The sequence below is a fragment of the Piliocolobus tephrosceles genome, unplaced genomic scaffold (assembly GCF_002776525.5).
Source record: "Piliocolobus tephrosceles isolate RC106 unplaced genomic scaffold, ASM277652v3 unscaffolded_108, whole genome shotgun sequence".
NCBI classification, from domain to species: Eukaryota; Metazoa; Chordata; class Mammalia; order Primates; family Cercopithecidae; genus Piliocolobus; species Piliocolobus tephrosceles.
This window is the reverse complement of record NW_022291865.1, coordinates 2,348,485-2,368,097: the sequence shown is the minus strand read 5'-3', so window position 1 is coordinate 2,368,097 and position 19,613 is coordinate 2,348,485. Positions and strand designations below refer to the sequence as shown.

Here is a 19,613-nt window from a genome sequence, read left to right as displayed (position 1 = left end):
AAAATGCATCAACGGAACAGAGTATTTGTCAAAGCTTCGTCATCCCTCTGAGAAGCTTTAAGAAAGGGTTTCATATAGGGTAAGAAAAAGTTACCTTATACAGGGTAAGAGAAAGTTACATGAGGTTGGTATACTTTATAATTTTCATTTTCAATTTTTTATTTATTTTTAACAAAATAGAGCCTTAGCTGCTTCTAAAGAAATCCTATTGGCCACAGTCTTTGAGCTCAGATCTTAAGGATGTGGCTTCTATTCAGGTTAGTATTATTTACACATATGGTACTTAATATTTAGTACTCTGGACTTCTTAAGATTTTTAGTTAAAGTAAGAATGGGTTGTAGCATACTGTAATTATAACTTACAAAATTCTCTCCCAAAACTGGGAGAATACAGTTAGATAAACAAAAAACTATCTACTACACCAAGCACCATGATAGTATAGAATACCTAGGAGGAGGGAAGTATTACAACCCTCAGAGTAGAGACCTAGCTCTAATTTTTTATAAGGTATGTAACTCAGAAGAACCTTACTACTGTCATCAACATCATCAGTTGTTTGTAAGACAGTACATTATTCATAAATGTGCTTATAACTCACCGACTGACATGTCACTATTCTGAACTTCATGGTTGTCCAGATGATAAACACAATAGATGCTAATGGTAAATGAAAAACCAGGTCAGAGTATGAATGCTGATTTACACCCCCAATTACATTCCCCCATTTCTGGTTAAGTGGAATCCCACACACCCCAAACTACCAAATACATCACAATTCTATGAGTTATTTTAACAAGTGTATTCAATACAAATGTACTGTGTACTTGCTATCAGCAAGGCTCATGATACATACTCTGGCCAGTCCTTTCTGTATTTAAAGGATAATTTGGTAATAATTTTATTTGCCATCTGCTACATTAGTAACCATCGTGGTTGGAAAATAAGGTATTGGAAATATAGCTCCTTCCAGCATTATCAACATCATTTTTTTCTCCTTTATCCCTAGTATAGTAATGCTAATTTTTCTTTGGCTGGTCAGATGAAAAAAAAAATGGCTGATAAAACGACTGCAACACAAGTAGAAGAGCTAGTTCCAATCATAAATCAGACCTCACTATTCCTGGTACAAGGGTAATGAGGTAGGCAAATTAGCCTAGTTTGGTTACAGTCCACCTAATCTCAATTGCTTACATAGGCTTGCTGACATATGGAAAAGCACTATAAGAGCAATGTACCCTAATTTAAAATTCTACAACTACTTAATAAAACTAAACAAACATGTGGTAATGTCTTCTAAAAAGAGCACTCTCTGGCACTTAAGCTAACTAACCTCAAGACAAAGAATGCCTCAAGAAAGAATGTAAATAGAAGAGGGATAAATGAAGAGCTGAAATATGAGGTTGATTTCCAACTACTGTACGAAAAAATAAATGGTTCTCAACTTCTTTTTTTTTTTTTTTGAGACGGAGTCTTGCTCTGTCACCCAGGCTGGAGTGCAGTGGCCGGATCTCAGCTCACTGCAAGCTCCGCCTCTCGGGTTTACGCCATTCTCCTGCCTCAGCCTCCCGAGTAGCGGAGACTACAGGCGCCCACCACCTCGCCCGGCTAGTTTTTTTTTTTTTTTGTATTTTTTTTTTGTATTTTTTTTAGTAGAGACGGGGTTTCACCGTGTTAGCCAGGATGGTCTCGATCTCCTGACCTCATGATCTGCCCGTCTCGGCCTCCCAAAGTGCTGGGATTACAGGCTTGAGCCACCGCACCCAGAGGTTCTCAACTTCTTTAAAACCATAGATCCTTCTGAGAATTTGACAAGAGCTAAGAATCCTTTTCCAAGTGAAATATACAAAACTTTCTATGCCTACCCATGGCCTTTCAGGTTAAGAATCTCCATTCTAAACAGATCACATTTGAACTCCAAGAAGAAAGTCCCAGACTTACCTGCCACTGCCAAAATAAGCGTGTTGGTGAAATGCCGATACAAAGAGAGTTTTACAATGTTCCTCCGAAGTTTTAATAGCTTCATTGTTTGAGTCAGGCTAATAAATATGTGTTTGCAGGTCAAGGAATTCAACATTCAGGAAAAAACAGTAAGCTAGCCAATTAGTTTTCAGGTTTCTTTGAGGATCTGGGGTCATGCTAATAAACTTATAGATCTCTCAGAGGCCTTATAGCTCTCTTATTCTCAATCTCACAAACACCTCAAGATTAATAAGAAAGTCATCATTTTCTTTTCTTTTCCTTTTTTTTGTGAGGCAGGGTCTAGCCCAGGCTAGAGTGCAGTGGCACAATCACGACTCACTATAGCCTTGACCACCACTGAGGCTCAAGCAATCCTCCCACCTCAGCCTCCCAAGCAGCTGGGACTACAGGCATGCGCCACCATGCCTGGCTAATTTTTTTTTTTTTTTGTACAGATAAGGTCTCGCTATGTGGCTCAGGTTGGTCTTAAACTCCTGGCCTCAACTGATCCTCCTGCCTTGGCCTCCCAAAGTGCTGGCATTACAGGCACGAGCCACCATACCTGGCTGAAAGTCATCATTTTCAATGAGACATTAAAGAGAAGACAGACCAGGATAAAGTAAGAATGTACAAAATCACAAGAGAAAAAAAATATAAAAAAGAGAAAGACAGGAAGAGGCTTTCTAGAGAAGCAAAAAAAGAAAATAAATAGAAAGGGAAATGGTAGAAGATAAAGTGAACATGAGTAATAGGCAAGGGACAGAGAGTTAACATCATCTTCTCTCTCCCTTTAAGGTGGGTAGCTCTGTTCTCATCTGTCCAGCAAAACTAGTTGAGGGTCATCATTATACTCATGCCTGTAATATCCCAGAGATCTATACTCAGTCCTCTCATGCCATCTTAAGGAACTTGCCATCAGTTGCCTGCATTATCCTGAATTAAAAGGACCTTACAACTGGTTGAGAAGCTCATACGGTTTGCTTCCAAAAGCAATGACTCTCCATTTTCAGAACATTATTCTCAAGTAGTAAGTTGCCAGAGAAAAACAGGAGGGGAATTGGTGAGTACTAAAAATGGTATCTGCTCTCAGGTTCAATTTTCTTTTATTTTTGAGACAGGGTCTCAGGGTCTCACTCTGTCACTCAGGCTGGAGTGCAGTGGTGCGATCTTGGCTCACTGCAACCTCCGCTTCCAGGGCTCAAGCAATTCTCCTGCTTCAGCCTCCCCAGCAGCTGGGACTACAGGTGCAAGCCACCATGGTCGACTAATTTTTGTATTTTTTGTAGAGATAGGGCTTTGCCATGTTGCCCAGGCTGGTCTCAAACTCCTGAGCTTAAAGCAATCTGCCCACCTCAGCCTCCTAAAGTGCTGCGATTACAGGCATGAGCCACTGCACCTGGCTCAATTTTCAGAATGAGAAGCAGATACAAAAATAAGAGATTTGACATTTGCTCTGCTCTTACAGAGCCTTAGCTGTTACCTAGTCATTGGGTTATCTTACTGCACAATCCATTCCCACCTCCCTCTTCTCTCAATGCTTGTAGAGGTTCACAAAACACTTGGAAAGATACTAATCTAGAAAAGCTTTGGCTATTAAGACCGAGGACACTTTTGAAAACTCTTATATAGCAACCCACTCAAATTCACAAAACAATTTTGTTTACATTCACAGTTTTTCAACAGTCACAATCTATCAGGTCAGTAATAATGAAAATTGCAAATAGGACCAAATATATAACAACCAAAACAAATTCAATATAAGATAAGGTCCAAAAACTTGAATCCTTTAGCCATCAGGCCAAGTCCCTAATAAATAAATTTAATTTTAAAGAGCAGGAGAAAAAGATTGCTCAAATAGAAGCTTGTTTGTTATCTGCTGGTTGACTTTGCCTGTAAATGAATCAATTACTTATTCTAAAGGGTGGAAATCTTCAAACAATTCCAAGTCAGCTTTTGAATGAGGCAACAAAACACTCACTCCATAAGGGTTAAAACCTACTGAACCTACACAGAGTTTCAGAAGAGTCAAAGCACGTTACATAGTTCCTGAAATCAAATTTTAAGGATCAAAATCGTTTTATAAGTTTCAAAGCATTAAAGAATTGCTAGAGACTAAAAGACAGAGCAGGACCAGCACAGCCAGTGATTCTAACACTAAATGATTAGGTACACAAATAACAAGTGCAAAATCAAGATGAAATGCTCATTTAAAAGAAAACAGCCAAAAGATTTTATCTTGAGCTCGGTCCAAAGTCACCAATTTCCAATTTGATTTTTAAAATTAAAAAAATAAAAACAAGAAAACTGCTTACCTGAACCCTCAAGTTGTTAAGACTTAGCATGCACTATTCCCCACGCTAAGGAGTAATCAACAAAACTGATAAAAACTCTTTGCAGAAAGATCAATGGAAACCCATCTCCAAGGGGAGAAAATGGACCGTCATCAAGCCAATGAGAAGGATATCCACCAGCACAAGGCAGTGTCTAGGAAAGCCAAGGGGATAAAGGCCAAGGAAGCAAGATCAGTCTGGGCCTGCAGACAAAGAAAAAGAAGTGGTGAAAACAGATGTCTAGAGAGGCACAGAGAAGAACCACCACATGATTCTGCGTTTACATAACCACCGGAATGTTTTTGCATAAAGAAAATAAAAAGAACACTTGACATCTAATCATTCTTCCCTTCTTATAAACCATCACGTAGAATATACGGCTATAAGCATTTCACATAAATTGTCAGTTACAATCTTGAAACATACCGCTAACTACAAGTTTTTCACATAAAAAGATCCACGTTAACAAGTGACCATATTCCAAAAAAATTCTAATGTTTATAAGCCCCATCCTTAACCTATCATTTCCTATCATTGCGATTTTGGCTACAAATCTGAAAAGACTTTTCTCATATTTACAAAATATTGCTGCATCATGTACAAAGAATTATTAATTTCCAAAACTGTAATACAAGATTTTACAAATAAGAGCTCACCTCAAAATAAAATGTAAGGCAATTATCTGTCTGAAAAACTACGCTGCATGTTTCCAGGAGTTTATATAGAGTATGTTTTTTATATAACCCTAATTACCCGATCAACAGGCATTATTGAAAGGATATCCATAAAATAACACAGGCATCAATTGCTGAGAGGGCCAGGTTTACTATCAGAGTCAAGGGATAAGAAAAATACTACAGCAACAGCAGAAGAAAGAAAATGAAATTAACAGAGGGTTAAAGTTGCTAAAAGTCTAAGAAAATTACACACAGAGGACAGTGTGATTTGAAAAGCAAATTTGCATCCACAAAGTGTTTTATTTAAGAGGCAATTTATTGCAAAACATATGAAGCCCACTTTTCTTGTAGGCAAAGCCAAGTTTATAGTATTTGCAATACTGAATCTAATAGGTTGCTGCAGAGTCTGATTTTTTTAAAAAAATAAGAAAATTAATTGAAATGGCCTAGAGAACCCTACTTCTTCGTATTAATCCAGTGGTAACATAAATTTCTTCTCTTCTCTTTTTTAAGGAAGAGGTAACACTCTGTTGCTGGAGTGTAATGGCATGATCATGACTCACTGCAGCCTGAACTCAATCAGTCCTTCCACTTCAGCCTCCCAAGAAGCCAGGACTATAGGCGCCCACCACCGCTCCCAGCCATAAATCTCTTAATCACTTATATCTCAGTGCTTTGGTTTCCTTCCCTGGCAAAGGGAATAATTATACAATTCTCAAAAATGATGTGAAACTTCATTAGCTACATTTTTTTTCGAGATGGAGTCTTGCTCTGTCGCCCAGGCTGGAGTGCAGCAGCATGATCTCTGCTCACTGCAAGCTCCGCCTCCCGGGTTCACGCCATTCTCCTGCCTCAGCCTCCCAAGTAGCTGGGACTACAGGCGCCTGCCACCACGCCTGGCTAATTTTTTGTTTTTTTTTTTTTTAGTAGAGACAGGGTTTCATCATGTTAGCCAGGATGGTCTTGATCTCCTGACCTCATGATCCGCCCGCCTCAGCCTCCCAAAGTGCTGGGATTACAGGCGTGAGTCACACAGCAGGCCTCATCAGCTGCATTTTAAGGAAGTTTTTGAAACTCCAATGTTGATTAAGAAACAACAGTTACTTTAGATTAGATTAACTAGTAAGTGCATGACTCCAAAGTCTGCCATTTATTCAAGAATTTCAGTCTGGATTCTATCGATTAGAAAAAGAAAAAAAAAAAAATGCAAGTCCACTGCTTGGGAGGAGGAACCAAAACAACTACCAATTGGAGACAGGTGGAAAAGCATTCATTCCAGGCACACATTAAATTTACAAAGCTCTAACAGATTAAAAAGAAAACATGAACTATACATACATTTTGAGAATCAGAGCCCAAAAGCGACTTAAAGCAAACAGAAAGAAGACCACAGACATTTCCGACTCACACATCAAGATGTAAACAATATAATTGGACTGACCACAGAAAATGAGATTAAGCAGTACTAACCCCAGTAACTCTGAGGACCCCTTCCATGCCAGAGAACAAAAGATAGAGGGCTCCTGCTACTACAACCTTATGAAGAGTGACTCCAAGGCGTGGTCTAAAGAGGAAGCAAAGAGATATTTGAGTACATATGGGACAAATTCCAAAACAAGCTAAGTAACAGGAACTTGTGTTAATTAATATAGACCAACACTTTAAAGCAATAAACAATATACACTTGATTCACCTAAGAGAAAAAAACTAAGACCTTATGGTTTTAAAACAAGATAGGGAACACTACAACTTAAGATTTGGTGTCTGGTTACCACATTTTAAAAAAAGTTTCCTTAGAGAGTTTTGAAGCATATTCATAAGTAGTATAATGCACCCTTATAAACCCTTCACTGAGGTCCAACCACCAACCTATGGTCAATTCTGTCCCATGCGGACCCCATCCACTTTCCACCTTTTCATATTCTCTTGATGCAAATCCTAGACAGTTTATCTTTGATATATTTCAGTATGTTTTTAATAAATGAGGACTTTATTTTTCTTTGGTATTTCAATGGCTACAAAAGGGCCTTTCCTTTTCTTCTCCTAAAGAAACGGTCTCACTCTGTCGCCCACGCTGAAGTGCAGCGGCCCAGTCACAGCTCACTGCAGCCGTGAACTCCTGGGTTCAAGCAACCCTCCCACCTCAGCCTCCTGAGTAGCTGAGGACTACAGGGAAGTTGCACTACACCCGGCTAATTTTTTTTTTTTTTTTTAATGTTTTGTAGAGACAAGGTCTCACTGTGTTGCTCAGGCTGGTCTAGAACTCCTAGGCTCAAGTGATTCTCCTGCACTGGCCTCCCCAAGGGCTGGGATTATAGGCATGAGCCACTGTGCCCGGCCCACAAAAGAAACTGTTAAAAAATAACACCAAAATACCACTATCAAATCTAAAAATTCTAACAATTCCTTAATATAATCAAATATTCCATTACAGTTCACTAAATAGTATATTTGCAAGCTCGAAACCTAATATATGAAAAGTCTTCTGAGGAACTTCTGTTTGAAGGAGAAAAAGTCTTAGATCCTTCAGATTCAAAATCCTACACAACCAGAATCCACATGTTAACAAAATCCTTAGGCGATTCCTTAGTGTAGTGTAGTTTAAGATATGCTGTCTTAAAATCATGTCTGCATAGGCCTTACTAATATTTGTTCTTATATTTTTTTGATATACATTGGGGAAAACTCCATATGAGCAGGGAATTTTCTCCCCATTCATCTTGGAAACCTAGAATATTTCCTGGTATATAGGAGGCACTCAAATAATTGTTAAATAAATAAGTTTTAAGAATTAAAATTCCCCATATCTCTAATCCCATTTAAAGCAAAACTCCTTTAAATGAATAAACAAACTTAAAACAACTAACCTTAATCCTACTTAAGCACTATAAAGTGATGCTATAGTTATAGCATCACTTAATCCCACTTAAAGCACAATTCCTTTAAATAATTATCTATACAATTATTCCAATTCCTCTCCTCCTATTCTCTCTGGAACACTCCCGAACTGGGCTTTTGTACCTATCACTTCACCAAAACTATTCCTGTGATGGTCACTACGATCCTTATGTAGGCAAACTCAATGGCCAATTCTCACTTGACTTATCAGGATCATTTGACATAATCACTTCCTCCTTGAAACACATTCTTCAGTTTTCTACCCACCTCACTGGTCACTCCTCAATTTCTTCTGCTAACTACTTCATCTTACAGACTTCTAAATAATATTAAATATTCAAGGGCCCAGCCCTTGGACCTCTTCTCTATATATACTCACTTGCTTGGTGACCAAATCCAGTCTCATGACTTTATTTATTTATTTATTTTTGGAGACAGAGTATCGCTCTGTTACCTAGGCTAGAGTGTAGTGGCGTGATCTTGGCTCACTGCAATCTCCACCTCCAGGATTCAAGCGATTCTCTTGCCTCAGCCTCCCAAGTAGCTGGGACTATAGGCGCATGCCACCACACCCAGCTAATTTTTTGTATTTTAGTAGACACAGGGTTTCACTGTGTTGTCCAGGCTGGTCTTGAACTCCTGACCTCAGGCAATCTGCCCGCCTTGGCCTCCCAAAGTGTTAAGATTACAGGCATGAACCACCATGCCTGGCCCTCATGACTTTAAATAACATTTGTATCTTCATGACTCTCAAACTTTTATCTCTGCCCCAACCTCTCCCCTTTGTTTCCCCTACTTAGTTATCTAACTGAACTCCAATCTTGCCCCTGCTCCACACTTATTTCACCTAAGGTCTTCCTGAACTCAGTAAATCTTCAATTCCATCCTGCCATATGATCAGATCAAAACAGTTGGCATCATCCTTAATTCCTATTCTCTTTCACATCACAAATCTGATCCATCAGCAAATTCCACTGGTTCCACCTTCAAAATATATATAGAATCTGATCTCAACTCAGCATCTCTTCCCTTGGGTATACATATAGCTTCCTCACCTTCTTGAAGTCTCTGCTTAAATGTCATTAAGTGAAGCCCTCCTTGATCACCCTATATACAACTGCAAGCTCTAGCTCCGGCATTACCTGCTCCACTGCACTTTTCACTGACATATTAAAATATTTTACCCACTTAAATTTTGTCTTTGTCCCCTCCCTCCACAAATGTAAGCTCAAAATCTTCTGTTTACTTGCTATATCCCCAGGGCCTGGAACAATGCCTCGAAGAATACCTAGAGAAGACATTCGATAAAAATAAAATTTTCTGGATAGAAAAATATTTTCAGTTACAGCAAGAATGAGTTTCCCATAAAAAATCTAATTTGCAAAAAATATTTTGGAAGTATAAAGTCACTGTAAGTTTACTATAAAAGTCTGGTGTTTCAATCTTATTTGTTCTAAGCTTTTCTGCAGATGCTCCTCCTAGGAAGTGAAATGAAACACTAACATTTTCCCAATATTTACAAGGCTACAAAATTTCAGATACCTTTCTTGTTTCAGAATTATTATTATTATTATTTTTTGAGACGGAGTCTCGCTGTGTTGCCCAGGCTGGAGTGCAGTGGTAGAATCTTGGCTCACTGCAAGCTCTGCCTTCCAGGTTCACGCCATTCTCCTGCCTCAGCCTCCCGAGTAGATGGGACTACAGACACTTGCCACCACGCCCAGCTAATTTTTTGTATTTTTAGTAGAGACGGGGTTTCACCATGTTAGCCAGGATGGTCTTGATCTCCTGACCTTGTGATCCGCCCACCTCGGTCTCCCAAAGTGCTGGCATTACAGGTGTGAGCCACCACATCCGACCAGAATTATTTCTTTTATCAACTGTTTCAGAACTACTACATCGGGAACATGCAGTACTGTTTTAATTTAATCAGCATTTTAATGTGCTCTTCCATACAGGAAGTTAATACTTACTTGACGATGCCATATCCCAGACTGACTATGATGACCAGGGTTCGAGCCAGTGAGCGTTTCACTGCTGAAAGCAGCTCTGCAAGGATCAAAGCACCCTGGACTATGAAAGAGAAGGGGAGAAATGGCACCATAACCTAAGTTTGACAACAGGCAAGATGCCAATACTAGACTGCTGATTTCTACACTCTTCAAAGTAAGCATTGATATTAGTCCTGCTAAAATAGAATACCTCTTCTGCAGCTTTTACAGTATACAAGCTGATACCACTCACAATCTTACTCATGTGTATGTATGGCAATCTGAGTACGCTCAACTCAGCTCCCTCCCTAACCTGCCCCCAAATTCACTAAAACTTTAACAGAATACCTCACCCTATATAGAGAGTTCGTAGCATCAAGACAACTTCCCCCATTTTTAAAAACTGTGAAATACAGCTACACATAGAAAAGCATAAAACACACTCGTGTACACACTTGTTGACATGTATAGTTTAACTGATTTTCAGATCCACTATTTTCAAGACCTTTCAAGGACCAGGGGAAATCTTATCAGTTTATCTCACAATAATGATTATGACTAAATTAAATGGTGTGACAAGAAAAAAACCGAAGCAATCACAAAAAACTACAGTATAAAACACCTTGTCATTACCAGTTCACCTTACTAAACCGTAAGCACCCTCCTATTTTCTTGATATGACTATATTTTATCAATTAGATGTACTTTCCCATCACATTTTGAGGTTTTTTAAATCAAGGTGTGTCTTACAATCAATGACATTTTACAATTAAATTGACATGGTTTACCTTCTTAGATGGATAATGGTGCCTTAGAAATCAATGGAAATTGAGATTTGATGATGTTAATAATCATTCCCAAAGTGGCCACTACTGTTGTGACTTTTGTGAGCATATTTCAGTAAAATTACTCTTACATCACTGAACTCATAAGATTAAAAACAGAAGTCAGAATCATAGTGATTCTGCTTAAGTTATTGTAATAATTAAGTAATTGAAAAGTTAAGCCTATTTAGTGACTGCTGACCTTAGGAATATTTTCACACATCTCAGCTTCTAACCACTCAAACCGGCAAAGATTTTTTTGGTTACTTACCAGATTCTCCTTTGTATCGGATATTCTGAAATTCTGCATAGAAGACAGCTTTCTCAAGCATTCCCAGGAATATGACAGCACCAATCCAAAACTGAATTCTCAGGAGATCTCTCCAGTAGCAGGCAGACCATGCCAGCCATAGAACACCAAACAGGACATATACAATACACATCACCATGAAAAACTGTTATCAAATTGGGTAAAAGATAAAAAGGAGAATTAGAACCAAGAGTCAAGTCTGTATATATACTATTTTTTTTTTTTTTTTTAAAGAGATGGGGTTTTGCTATGTTGCCCAGGATGGTCTTGAACTTCTGGGCTCAAGCAATCCTCCCATCTCTGCCTCCCAAAGTGTTGGGATTACAGGCATAAGCCACAGTGCCTGTCCTGAATCAATATACAGTCTTAACAAGTTATAAAAATATACATTTTTATATATTAAAATGTATCAAATAGTTAAAAAATAATTCTAGTTAAAAAATAATTATTCCTTTGGAGCTTAACACTAATATGAAAAATTATCTTGTCTTAAGCAGAGAAGACTACATAGGAACTTGTCCTCGAGAGCGAATGCTCTCATATATATGTGTGTGTGTATATATACATATGTATCACATATGCATACCATATAAAACGTGCTCTCTATTACACACACACATACATATATGGTATATATAGAGAGCACTCAGCCTGCTCTCCTATAGTAAAAGAGCTTTTTCTGGTCAGGCGTGGTAATTCACACCTGTAATAGCGCCTTGGGAAGCTGAAGCAGGAGGATTGCTTGAGGTCATGAGTTCAAGGCCAGTCTGGGCAACATAGCAAGACTCTGTCCCTACAAAAAATAAAAATTAGGCCAGGCGTGGTGGCTCACGCCTATAATCCCAGCACTTTGGGAGGCAGAGGCGGGCAGATCACATGAAGTTAGGAGTTCAAGACCAGCCTGGCCAAAACATGGTGAAACCCTGTCTCTACTAAAAATATGAAAATTAGCTGGGCATGGTGGCTCGCACCTGTAGTCCCAGCTACTCAGGAGGCTGAGGCAGGAGAAAAGCTTGAACCCGGGAGCTGGAGGTTGCAGTGAGCCGAGATCATGTCATTCCACTCCAGTCTGGGTAACAGAGTGAGACTATGTTTCAAGATAAAAAATAATAAAATAAAATAAAAATTAGCCAGGCATAGTGGCACAGGCCTGTTGTCCTAGCTGCTCGAGAGGCTAAGGTGGAGGGTAGCTTGAGCCTGGAGTTTAAGGCTGCAGTGAGCCATTATCCATTATCATGCCACTGCACTCCAGCCCAGGAGACAGAGTGAGACTCTTTCTTTTCTTTTTTTTTAAAGAAGGAGCTATTTCAGCTCATGATCTAAATTATGTAGATGAAGACATCACTGAAGAAGAAAAATGGCATGATTAGGATACATCTAGAGGCAAGGAAACACAACAAAATAGGAAAATGATTAAAGGGAAAGGAAGAAGAGAATAACCATGAACAAAGGAAAGCAAAAATATATTAAGGATATTCTGAGACCGGGCGCGGTGGCTCACGCCTATAATCCCAGCACTTTGGGAGCCAATCACGAGGTCAGGGGATCGAGACCATCCTGGCTAACACGGTGAAACCCTGTCTCTGTCAAAAATACAAAAAATTAGCTGGGTGTGGTGGCGGGCGCCTGTAGTCCCAGCTACTCGGAAGGCCGAGGCAGGAGAATGGCGTGAACCCAGGAGGCGGAGGTTGCAGTGAGCCGAGATCGCACCACTGTACTACTCCAGCCTGGGCAACAAAGCGAGACTCCGTTTCAAAAAAAAAAGGATATTCTGAGACACAGACGTATGCACACATACATGTATGTGCACATGTACACACACAAAATGAAGAGAAGGGAGCTTTATCATTTAGGTAATTTTCTGTTGTTGAGACAGTTTCACTCTGTCGCCCAGGCTGGAGTACAGTGGCACGATCTTGGCTCACAGCAGCCTCTGCCTCCTGGGTTCAAGCAATTCTCCTGCTTCAAATTCCCGAGTAGCTGGGACTACAGGCACCTGCCACCACACCCAGCTAATTTTTGTATTTTTAGTATAGACAGGGTTTCACCACGTTGGCCAGGCTGGTCTCGAACTCCTGACCTCAAGTGATCTGCCTGCCTCAGCTTCCCAAAGTGTTGGGATTACAGACATGAGCCAGGGTACCCAGCCTCATTTAGTTAATGTAAGTGGGATCAGAAACGACAGAGTTGTAGTAAAAAGTGCCCCACTATGGATCCTAGAGAGAACGTGAGATGACCTCTGAGGTATTTCCACAGGTCACTCTCTGACCCCTTCATTATATGGATAAGAAAATGAGGCACACAAGGGTATACTGACTCTCTCAAAGTCCCTGTCTAATAAGAAGTAAATCCAGGACTACAAGCAACATTTTCTGAATTGCATAGGAACAATTCATTAAAAAGAATACTGCCACAAAATATGGGACAATCTTTGAACCCGAAACCATTCAATACTGAGGTTAAATAATATAAAGTCACTTACAATCATCAAGGGATAGTCTTCAAGCGTGAGGTATTCATAGGGACCCTTCACTTCAACAGTCACTGCCAAAACACAGTCCTCAGAATTAATTTACAGGACGCAGAAATTAAACAAAAATATTGCCTAATATTTGTTTCATGAAATCAGTAAGACTTTCATTGGGTCATTTACTTTTAGGCACTTCAATCCTGGTCAATATTACATTATATTTGTACAGCACTTGGAAAGTCATTAAGTGTTCTCATAGTTCACGCTGTGTCCTGCACAGGTTTCCATGCCTCCACCATAGTCTGAAGTGGGAAGGCTCTTTTGCTTCCATACTCACATCTTTAAAAAGACTAGACTGAATATTTCCTCCACACAGCCTTCTCTGCTGCCCATCTGGAACAACTCTACACATAAATTCTAAACATATTTCACATATACTTTTCCTTATTACACATCAGTAAAATATGCCTTACAGGACTTCCTTTTTACATACTGCCATCTTCTTTGTTTTCTATCTTTCCTCACCTGTATTTTCCTATTGCTTTACTATTTTTTCATGGACTCCAATTTTATGTGATCTTGTTACATTCATCTATCATTTTCAGAATGAAGGCATTGGAAAAAAACTTAAAAATTTAAATTAACTTACACACAAAAAAATACCATCCTTGATACAGTAAGATTGAAATCTAGCTTCATAATCATGTACCCTAGATTCTCACTCAAAAATAAAACAACTCAAAAGTTCAGATGCTTTGAAGCAAAGCTCCATCCAATAAACATAGAATTGAACTTCCCCAAAACCTGCTAGTTAACATTTTTCAAAGAATTTTTTAATAACAAAGTGTTTAATGAGACAGAAAAAGGAATAGTAGTAACATAAATCTGAAAGATATATTTGCCTTAGTAAAGCAAACTTATTGACTAATTTTAAGATTATCTGTAATTTAAAAAACTATTTCAAGATGGACTATTTTATTACTGTATTGATAAAGTAATTTGGATATATTCTAGGTATAATTAATCAACAAAAATCTGACTTATTTGAGCAGTGATCATCCCTAGAGACAGACTAGTAACTGTTCATTCAACAAAAATTCCCTACTAGCTTCTGATATACCATTATTTAAAGTAAACCACATCCAATACTTACATGAAAAAAAGCATTCCATAAGAGCAATTATAAAAATTTCAGAGCAAAACTGATTATTACATGTATACCTTCCTAATTCAATAAAAGAGTAAACAAAATATTCAGTAAATATTTGCATCATATTCTTTGCTTACTCTATGCCTTGGTCAGCAAAATACAGCACATGGGCCAAATCTGGCCATCAGCTTTTTCTGTTAATAAAGTTTTACTGGAACACAGCCACATCCACTCATTTACATATTGTCTACAGCTGCCTCTGCACCACCATCGCAGAGTTGGGTAGTTATAATAGAGAAAATATTTACTATCTGGCTCTTTAAGAAAAAAATCTGCCAGCCCCTGCTCTATGCTAAAATATACATTTACTAAGCACTTATTATTTCACAGGCCTATGGAAAACATAGCAGATAGAAATATAAGTAAGATGTTTTCTACCATCAAATGGGTAACCACCTCGCAGGGGAGAGGGAGTTGAAAAGTTACATAGAGAACTGTCCCTCTCAGCTAGACCAGAAGGATAAGTATACATTTTCCGGAACAAAGTAAAAAGCCTTCTAGGTAGAGGAAATAACATGAACAAAACAGCTGTGAAAATGTGTGGTATATTTAAAGAACAAATATAGTCTGAGACTGCACATAATACCATATAGTAGTAGTGTTTTGGCATAAGGCAGCAAAAGGTAAACTGGGACAAGTTGTAAAGAGTTTTATAAACCTTGCTGCAAAATGTAGACATTCTATAGGCAATGGGGAGCCACTAAAGGTTTCAATGAAGGCAAGAAAAATGATAAAACTGTATTAGTGATAATGTACCTTCTCCATTCCAAAAAAAGAAGGGTAAGATATTTTCGAAATGAGAAAACAAGGCCAGGTGTGGTGGCTCACGACTGTAATCCCAGCACATTGCGAGGCCAAGGCAGGCAGATCACTCGAAGTCAGGAGTTCAAGACCAGTCTGGCCAACATGGTGAAACTAAAAATACAATTTACTAAATAAAAATTTAGTATATTTAATAATTTAGCAGATAAATAATAATTTAGTAGGTTGTAAAAATACAATCTACTAAAAATAAAAAAATTAGTTAGGTGTGATGGTGCAGGCCTGTAATCCCAGCTACTTGGGAGGCTGAGGCAGCAGAATTGCTTGAACCCAGGAGGCAGAGGTTGCAGTGAAACGAGATCACACCACTGCACTCCAGCCTGGGTGACAGAGTGAGACTCTATCTCAAAAAAAAAAAAAAAAAAAAGAAAAAAGAAAGAAAAAGAAACAAAACAAAAAAGGATATAAGCTCAAAAACAAGACAGACATCTCCAAGAATCAAAACAGAAACTCAGAACAGTGCAGGAGGCTGACTCCATGATCATGTTGGGCTCTTGGACCAAAAGCAGGCTATGGTAGTTGGAAGTGCTGTCCCTATGGGATCTATGGTAGTTGGAAGTTGAGTTCCTATGGGATCACTGAAGCTAGCAGGTTTCAAAGAAAAAGAAGAGGGACCAGAGCCAGGCTGGATGCATGAAGAAGCTGAAGTAGGGTGGAATACAGCTTCTCTTCCAACATTTTCAAACAAAGAAGGTTGAAAATGAACACTGGTAACTGTGCCTTGAGACTATAATCCATTAAAAGTCATAGGCCTAAAGAGACAGGAGGATACACATGTATGAGTGAAGGGGAGAGGGGCAGGGAGAGAGGGAGAGGGAGGGAGGAAGAGAAGAGAGAGACAGAGAGAATATGTGTGTGCGTGTGTGTGTCAAAACCAAGTAGTGGTATCCCAGAAGTTCAACAATGATTTAATGTTAGAAGATCATTAATTTAATGTATGACATTAACTTATTATATGAGAAAGCCCATACGATCATTTAAATTAGTACAATTAAACTATTTGATAAAGCTAAATATTCATTCTTAACTTTTTTTTAAAAAAGGAAACTAGTCTCATTAAACTAGGAATAGAAAGGAACATCCTTAACCAAATAAAGAATATTTCAAAAGTTCTACAGTGAACATAGTACTTAATGGTGAAATATACCAGTACAGCCAGTAAAGTCAGGAGCGAAGTAATGGTGGCTGCCATCATTGTTTCTATTCCATATTCTGCTTAAGAAAGCAGAGTAGGAAAGGAAATTGCAAAAATACAATGATGAAACAAAGGGGAAACCACAAGAAATAAGACCAGTTAGGAAGTTCTTGCAAATTCCAGGTAGGAGATGATGACTCTATGAACGAGGCAGCAACCTTGGAAAGGAGAACACTTAAATTCTTGAGACACTAAAAATTACCAATGTTAATTTTTTCTTTTTTTTTTTTTTGAGACGGAGTTTCATTCTTGTTGCCCTGGGTGGAGTGCAATGGTGCAATCTCAGCTCCCACAACCTCCATCTCCCGGGTTCAAGCAATTCTCCTGCCTCAGCCTCCTGAGTAGCTGGGATTACAGGCATGTGCCACCACACCCAGCTAATTTTGTATTTTTAGTAGAGGCGGGGTTTCTCCATGTTGGTCAGGCTGGTCTTGAACTCCCGACCTCACGTGATCTGCCTGCCTCGGCCTCCCAAAGTGCTGGGATTATAGGCATGAGCCACCGCACTCGGCCAATGTTAATTTACAATTTCCTGATCTCTGGCTTGGTGACCAAGTTTTGATAATTCTAGTTCAGAATACTGAAAACATGTTACTAACTAAAAATTTTAAAAGCAGGAGTACCAAATGAAGGAAAAAGAAATCTGATATCTGTAATACCTAATAAAAAAGCATATATAAAGTATATGAATGACATAACCAGATAACAACATAACCATTAAAAAAAAAAAAAACACTGAACTTACTGGTAAAAAGATTACTCAGTGAATTTTCTTTTGATGATTCCTTTGAGGATGAAATGCCAATATGTACAATAAAAATGTATGGTGCATCTTGCCAGGTTTGCAATGGTTCATGCATTGCCTAGAGAGGGAAAAGGGCATCACATCTGTAAATCTTAAGAATTAAGAGCACAAATTAATAATACAATATGCAAATTTTGCTCCAGAATGTGCCCAGAAATATGGTAAAGTCCTTCTCTTTCATTCATTGAAACAATAGGCACAACAAACCAAACAAGCCTAAAGTAGGCTAGATTATGAATACTGCATAAAGTAGGCTAGATTATGAATTACTAAAAGGCAAGATACCACAAGTCTTGTACACAAAAATCACATTTAAGGTATTTTTTTAATGAGGAAAACTCCAACTAAAATCGCTAAATTTAATCTTTGTTTAACTAAGCCATACTAGGATACTAGTTTGTGTTTTATGCAGACATTACAAAGGAATTTAAATAAAGAATTATTTAAATCACCTTAAACAAAAATTAATGATGGTATCAGTAAAAATGAATTCTAATTGCCAATTCCTGAATAATCCCCTTTGTTCAACATGCTTCCCAAGAATATCAGAATTTCTGCTGACATGGTCTCACATTTATACCGAAAATTCAACCTTGGGCTAGTCTATGTGGTAAGCAAGAGTCACTACCCCTCAAAGTCAAAGAAGACAAATTAATATAAGTCTCCAAGTCCTTGACTTTGAGGGGTAGTGACTCTTCCTTTCCACACAGACTAGAGTCTTCACAAACAGAAGACTAACATATAATGATAAAGACGAACACAGAAACTAACTGGTTTCTTCTTCCTTGGAGTTGCAATTTATTATCATCTGGTCTTAAAAGGAGAAACGTTTACCCAGAGATCTCTGGGTAAGCCTCTATGATCTGCGAACCCCTCAAAATGAATAGCTGGTTTTGTACGTTTATGCATTTTCCTTTGGAGCCACAGTTCTCAAATGGTTAAAATACCCTACAACCAAGAAAAGGCTAACATAGTTCAAAAATTATATTCCATGAAAAAAATCCATGTCAAACAAAGAAGACTAAACAATTCTCCAGATTATCTATTTACCAGGTTATCTTAGTAAAACATAAGAACATAAATGCCTTCCTAACCATACATTGATTTATCCCCACCTTATAGTCTCCGATGAGACTCAGGATCAATTTGTGAGAAAACTTTACAGTTTCAAAGTTATGGGTAATACATGTCTGATTAGCCATAATTACAGAACCTTTCCTGAACTTACTTACTCATCAGCCTATATATAAAACGCTGGTGTAATAACCTGCTCTATTAATCATATACGTCTTAAAACCACCTTTTACAAATTCCAAAATAAATTGATCAATTCTCATATTCCAGAATTTGAGAAAGTTTACATTTAACTCTGGAATGCAGAGATTCTGACCCTGTAAAAATAACATTTATATGCCAGATAACTCTGTTAAGCATATGACATTACTTTTTTTTTCTTTTTTTGAGGCAGAGTCTCGCTCCATCGCCCAGGCTGGAGTACAGCAGTGCGATCTTGGCTCACTGTGATCTCCACCTCCCGGGTTCTAGAATTCTCCTGCCTCAGCCTCACAAGTAGCTGGGATTACAGGCGCATGACACTACATCAGGCTAATTTATTTATTTACCGTTTTTGTATTTTTGGTAGAGACGGGGTTTCGCCATGTTGGCCAGCCTGGTCTCGAGCTCCTGACCTCAGGTGATCCACCCACCTCGCCCTCCTTAAGTGCTGGGATTAAGGTGTTAGCCACCATGCCCGGCCCATTTATTACATTTTTAAATCCTCAAAGCAGCCCTATCAGATAGGTATTATTATTAACTCCTTTGTAAACTAAATTTTACATAAAATTCACAATTTTAATGTGTATAAATCAATGATATGTGGTACAAGAACAATGATGTGCAAATATCACTTCTATCTAGTTCTAAAACATTTTCATCAACCGAAAAGGAGACCCTGTACTCATTAAGCAGGTAGCTCCCCATTTCTTCCTCCTCTCACTTATTTACCTCCTGTCTCCACGGAGTCATCTATTATGGTCATTTCATATAAATGTGTCCAGCTTCTCTCACTTAACATGTTTTCAGGGTTCATCTATATTGTTGTAAGTATCAGTGCGTCATTCA

At 38.4% G+C, this 19,613-nt stretch overlaps 1 protein-coding gene across 4 annotated transcripts in view; it reads right to left on the bottom strand.

The window, feature by feature from the left end:
- Positions 1-19,613, bottom strand: part of LOC111529158 (transmembrane protein 87A) — a 64,533-nt gene that overhangs the window by 17,013 nt on the left and 27,907 nt on the right. For 2 of the 4 annotated variants that reach the window (XM_023196010.3, XM_023196012.3), the window contains exons 7-14: positions 17,433-17,550; positions 13,473-13,534; positions 10,952-11,135; positions 9,839-9,938; positions 6,438-6,531; positions 5,073-5,144; positions 1,940-2,048; positions 600-658 (exon numbers count right to left, since the gene is read on the bottom strand). In XM_023196010.3, coding sequence (XP_023051778.1) covers positions 600-658; positions 1,940-2,048; positions 5,073-5,144; positions 6,438-6,531; positions 9,839-9,938; positions 10,952-11,135; positions 13,473-13,534; positions 17,433-17,550 — 798 coding nt within the window. Of the gene's footprint in view, positions 1-599; positions 659-1,939; positions 2,049-4,424; positions 4,494-5,072; positions 5,145-6,437; positions 6,532-9,838; positions 9,939-10,951; positions 11,136-13,472; positions 13,535-17,432; positions 17,551-19,613 lie in introns of all 4 variants that reach the window. The other 2 variants (XM_023196011.3, XM_023196013.2) reach the window with 1 other exon arrangement.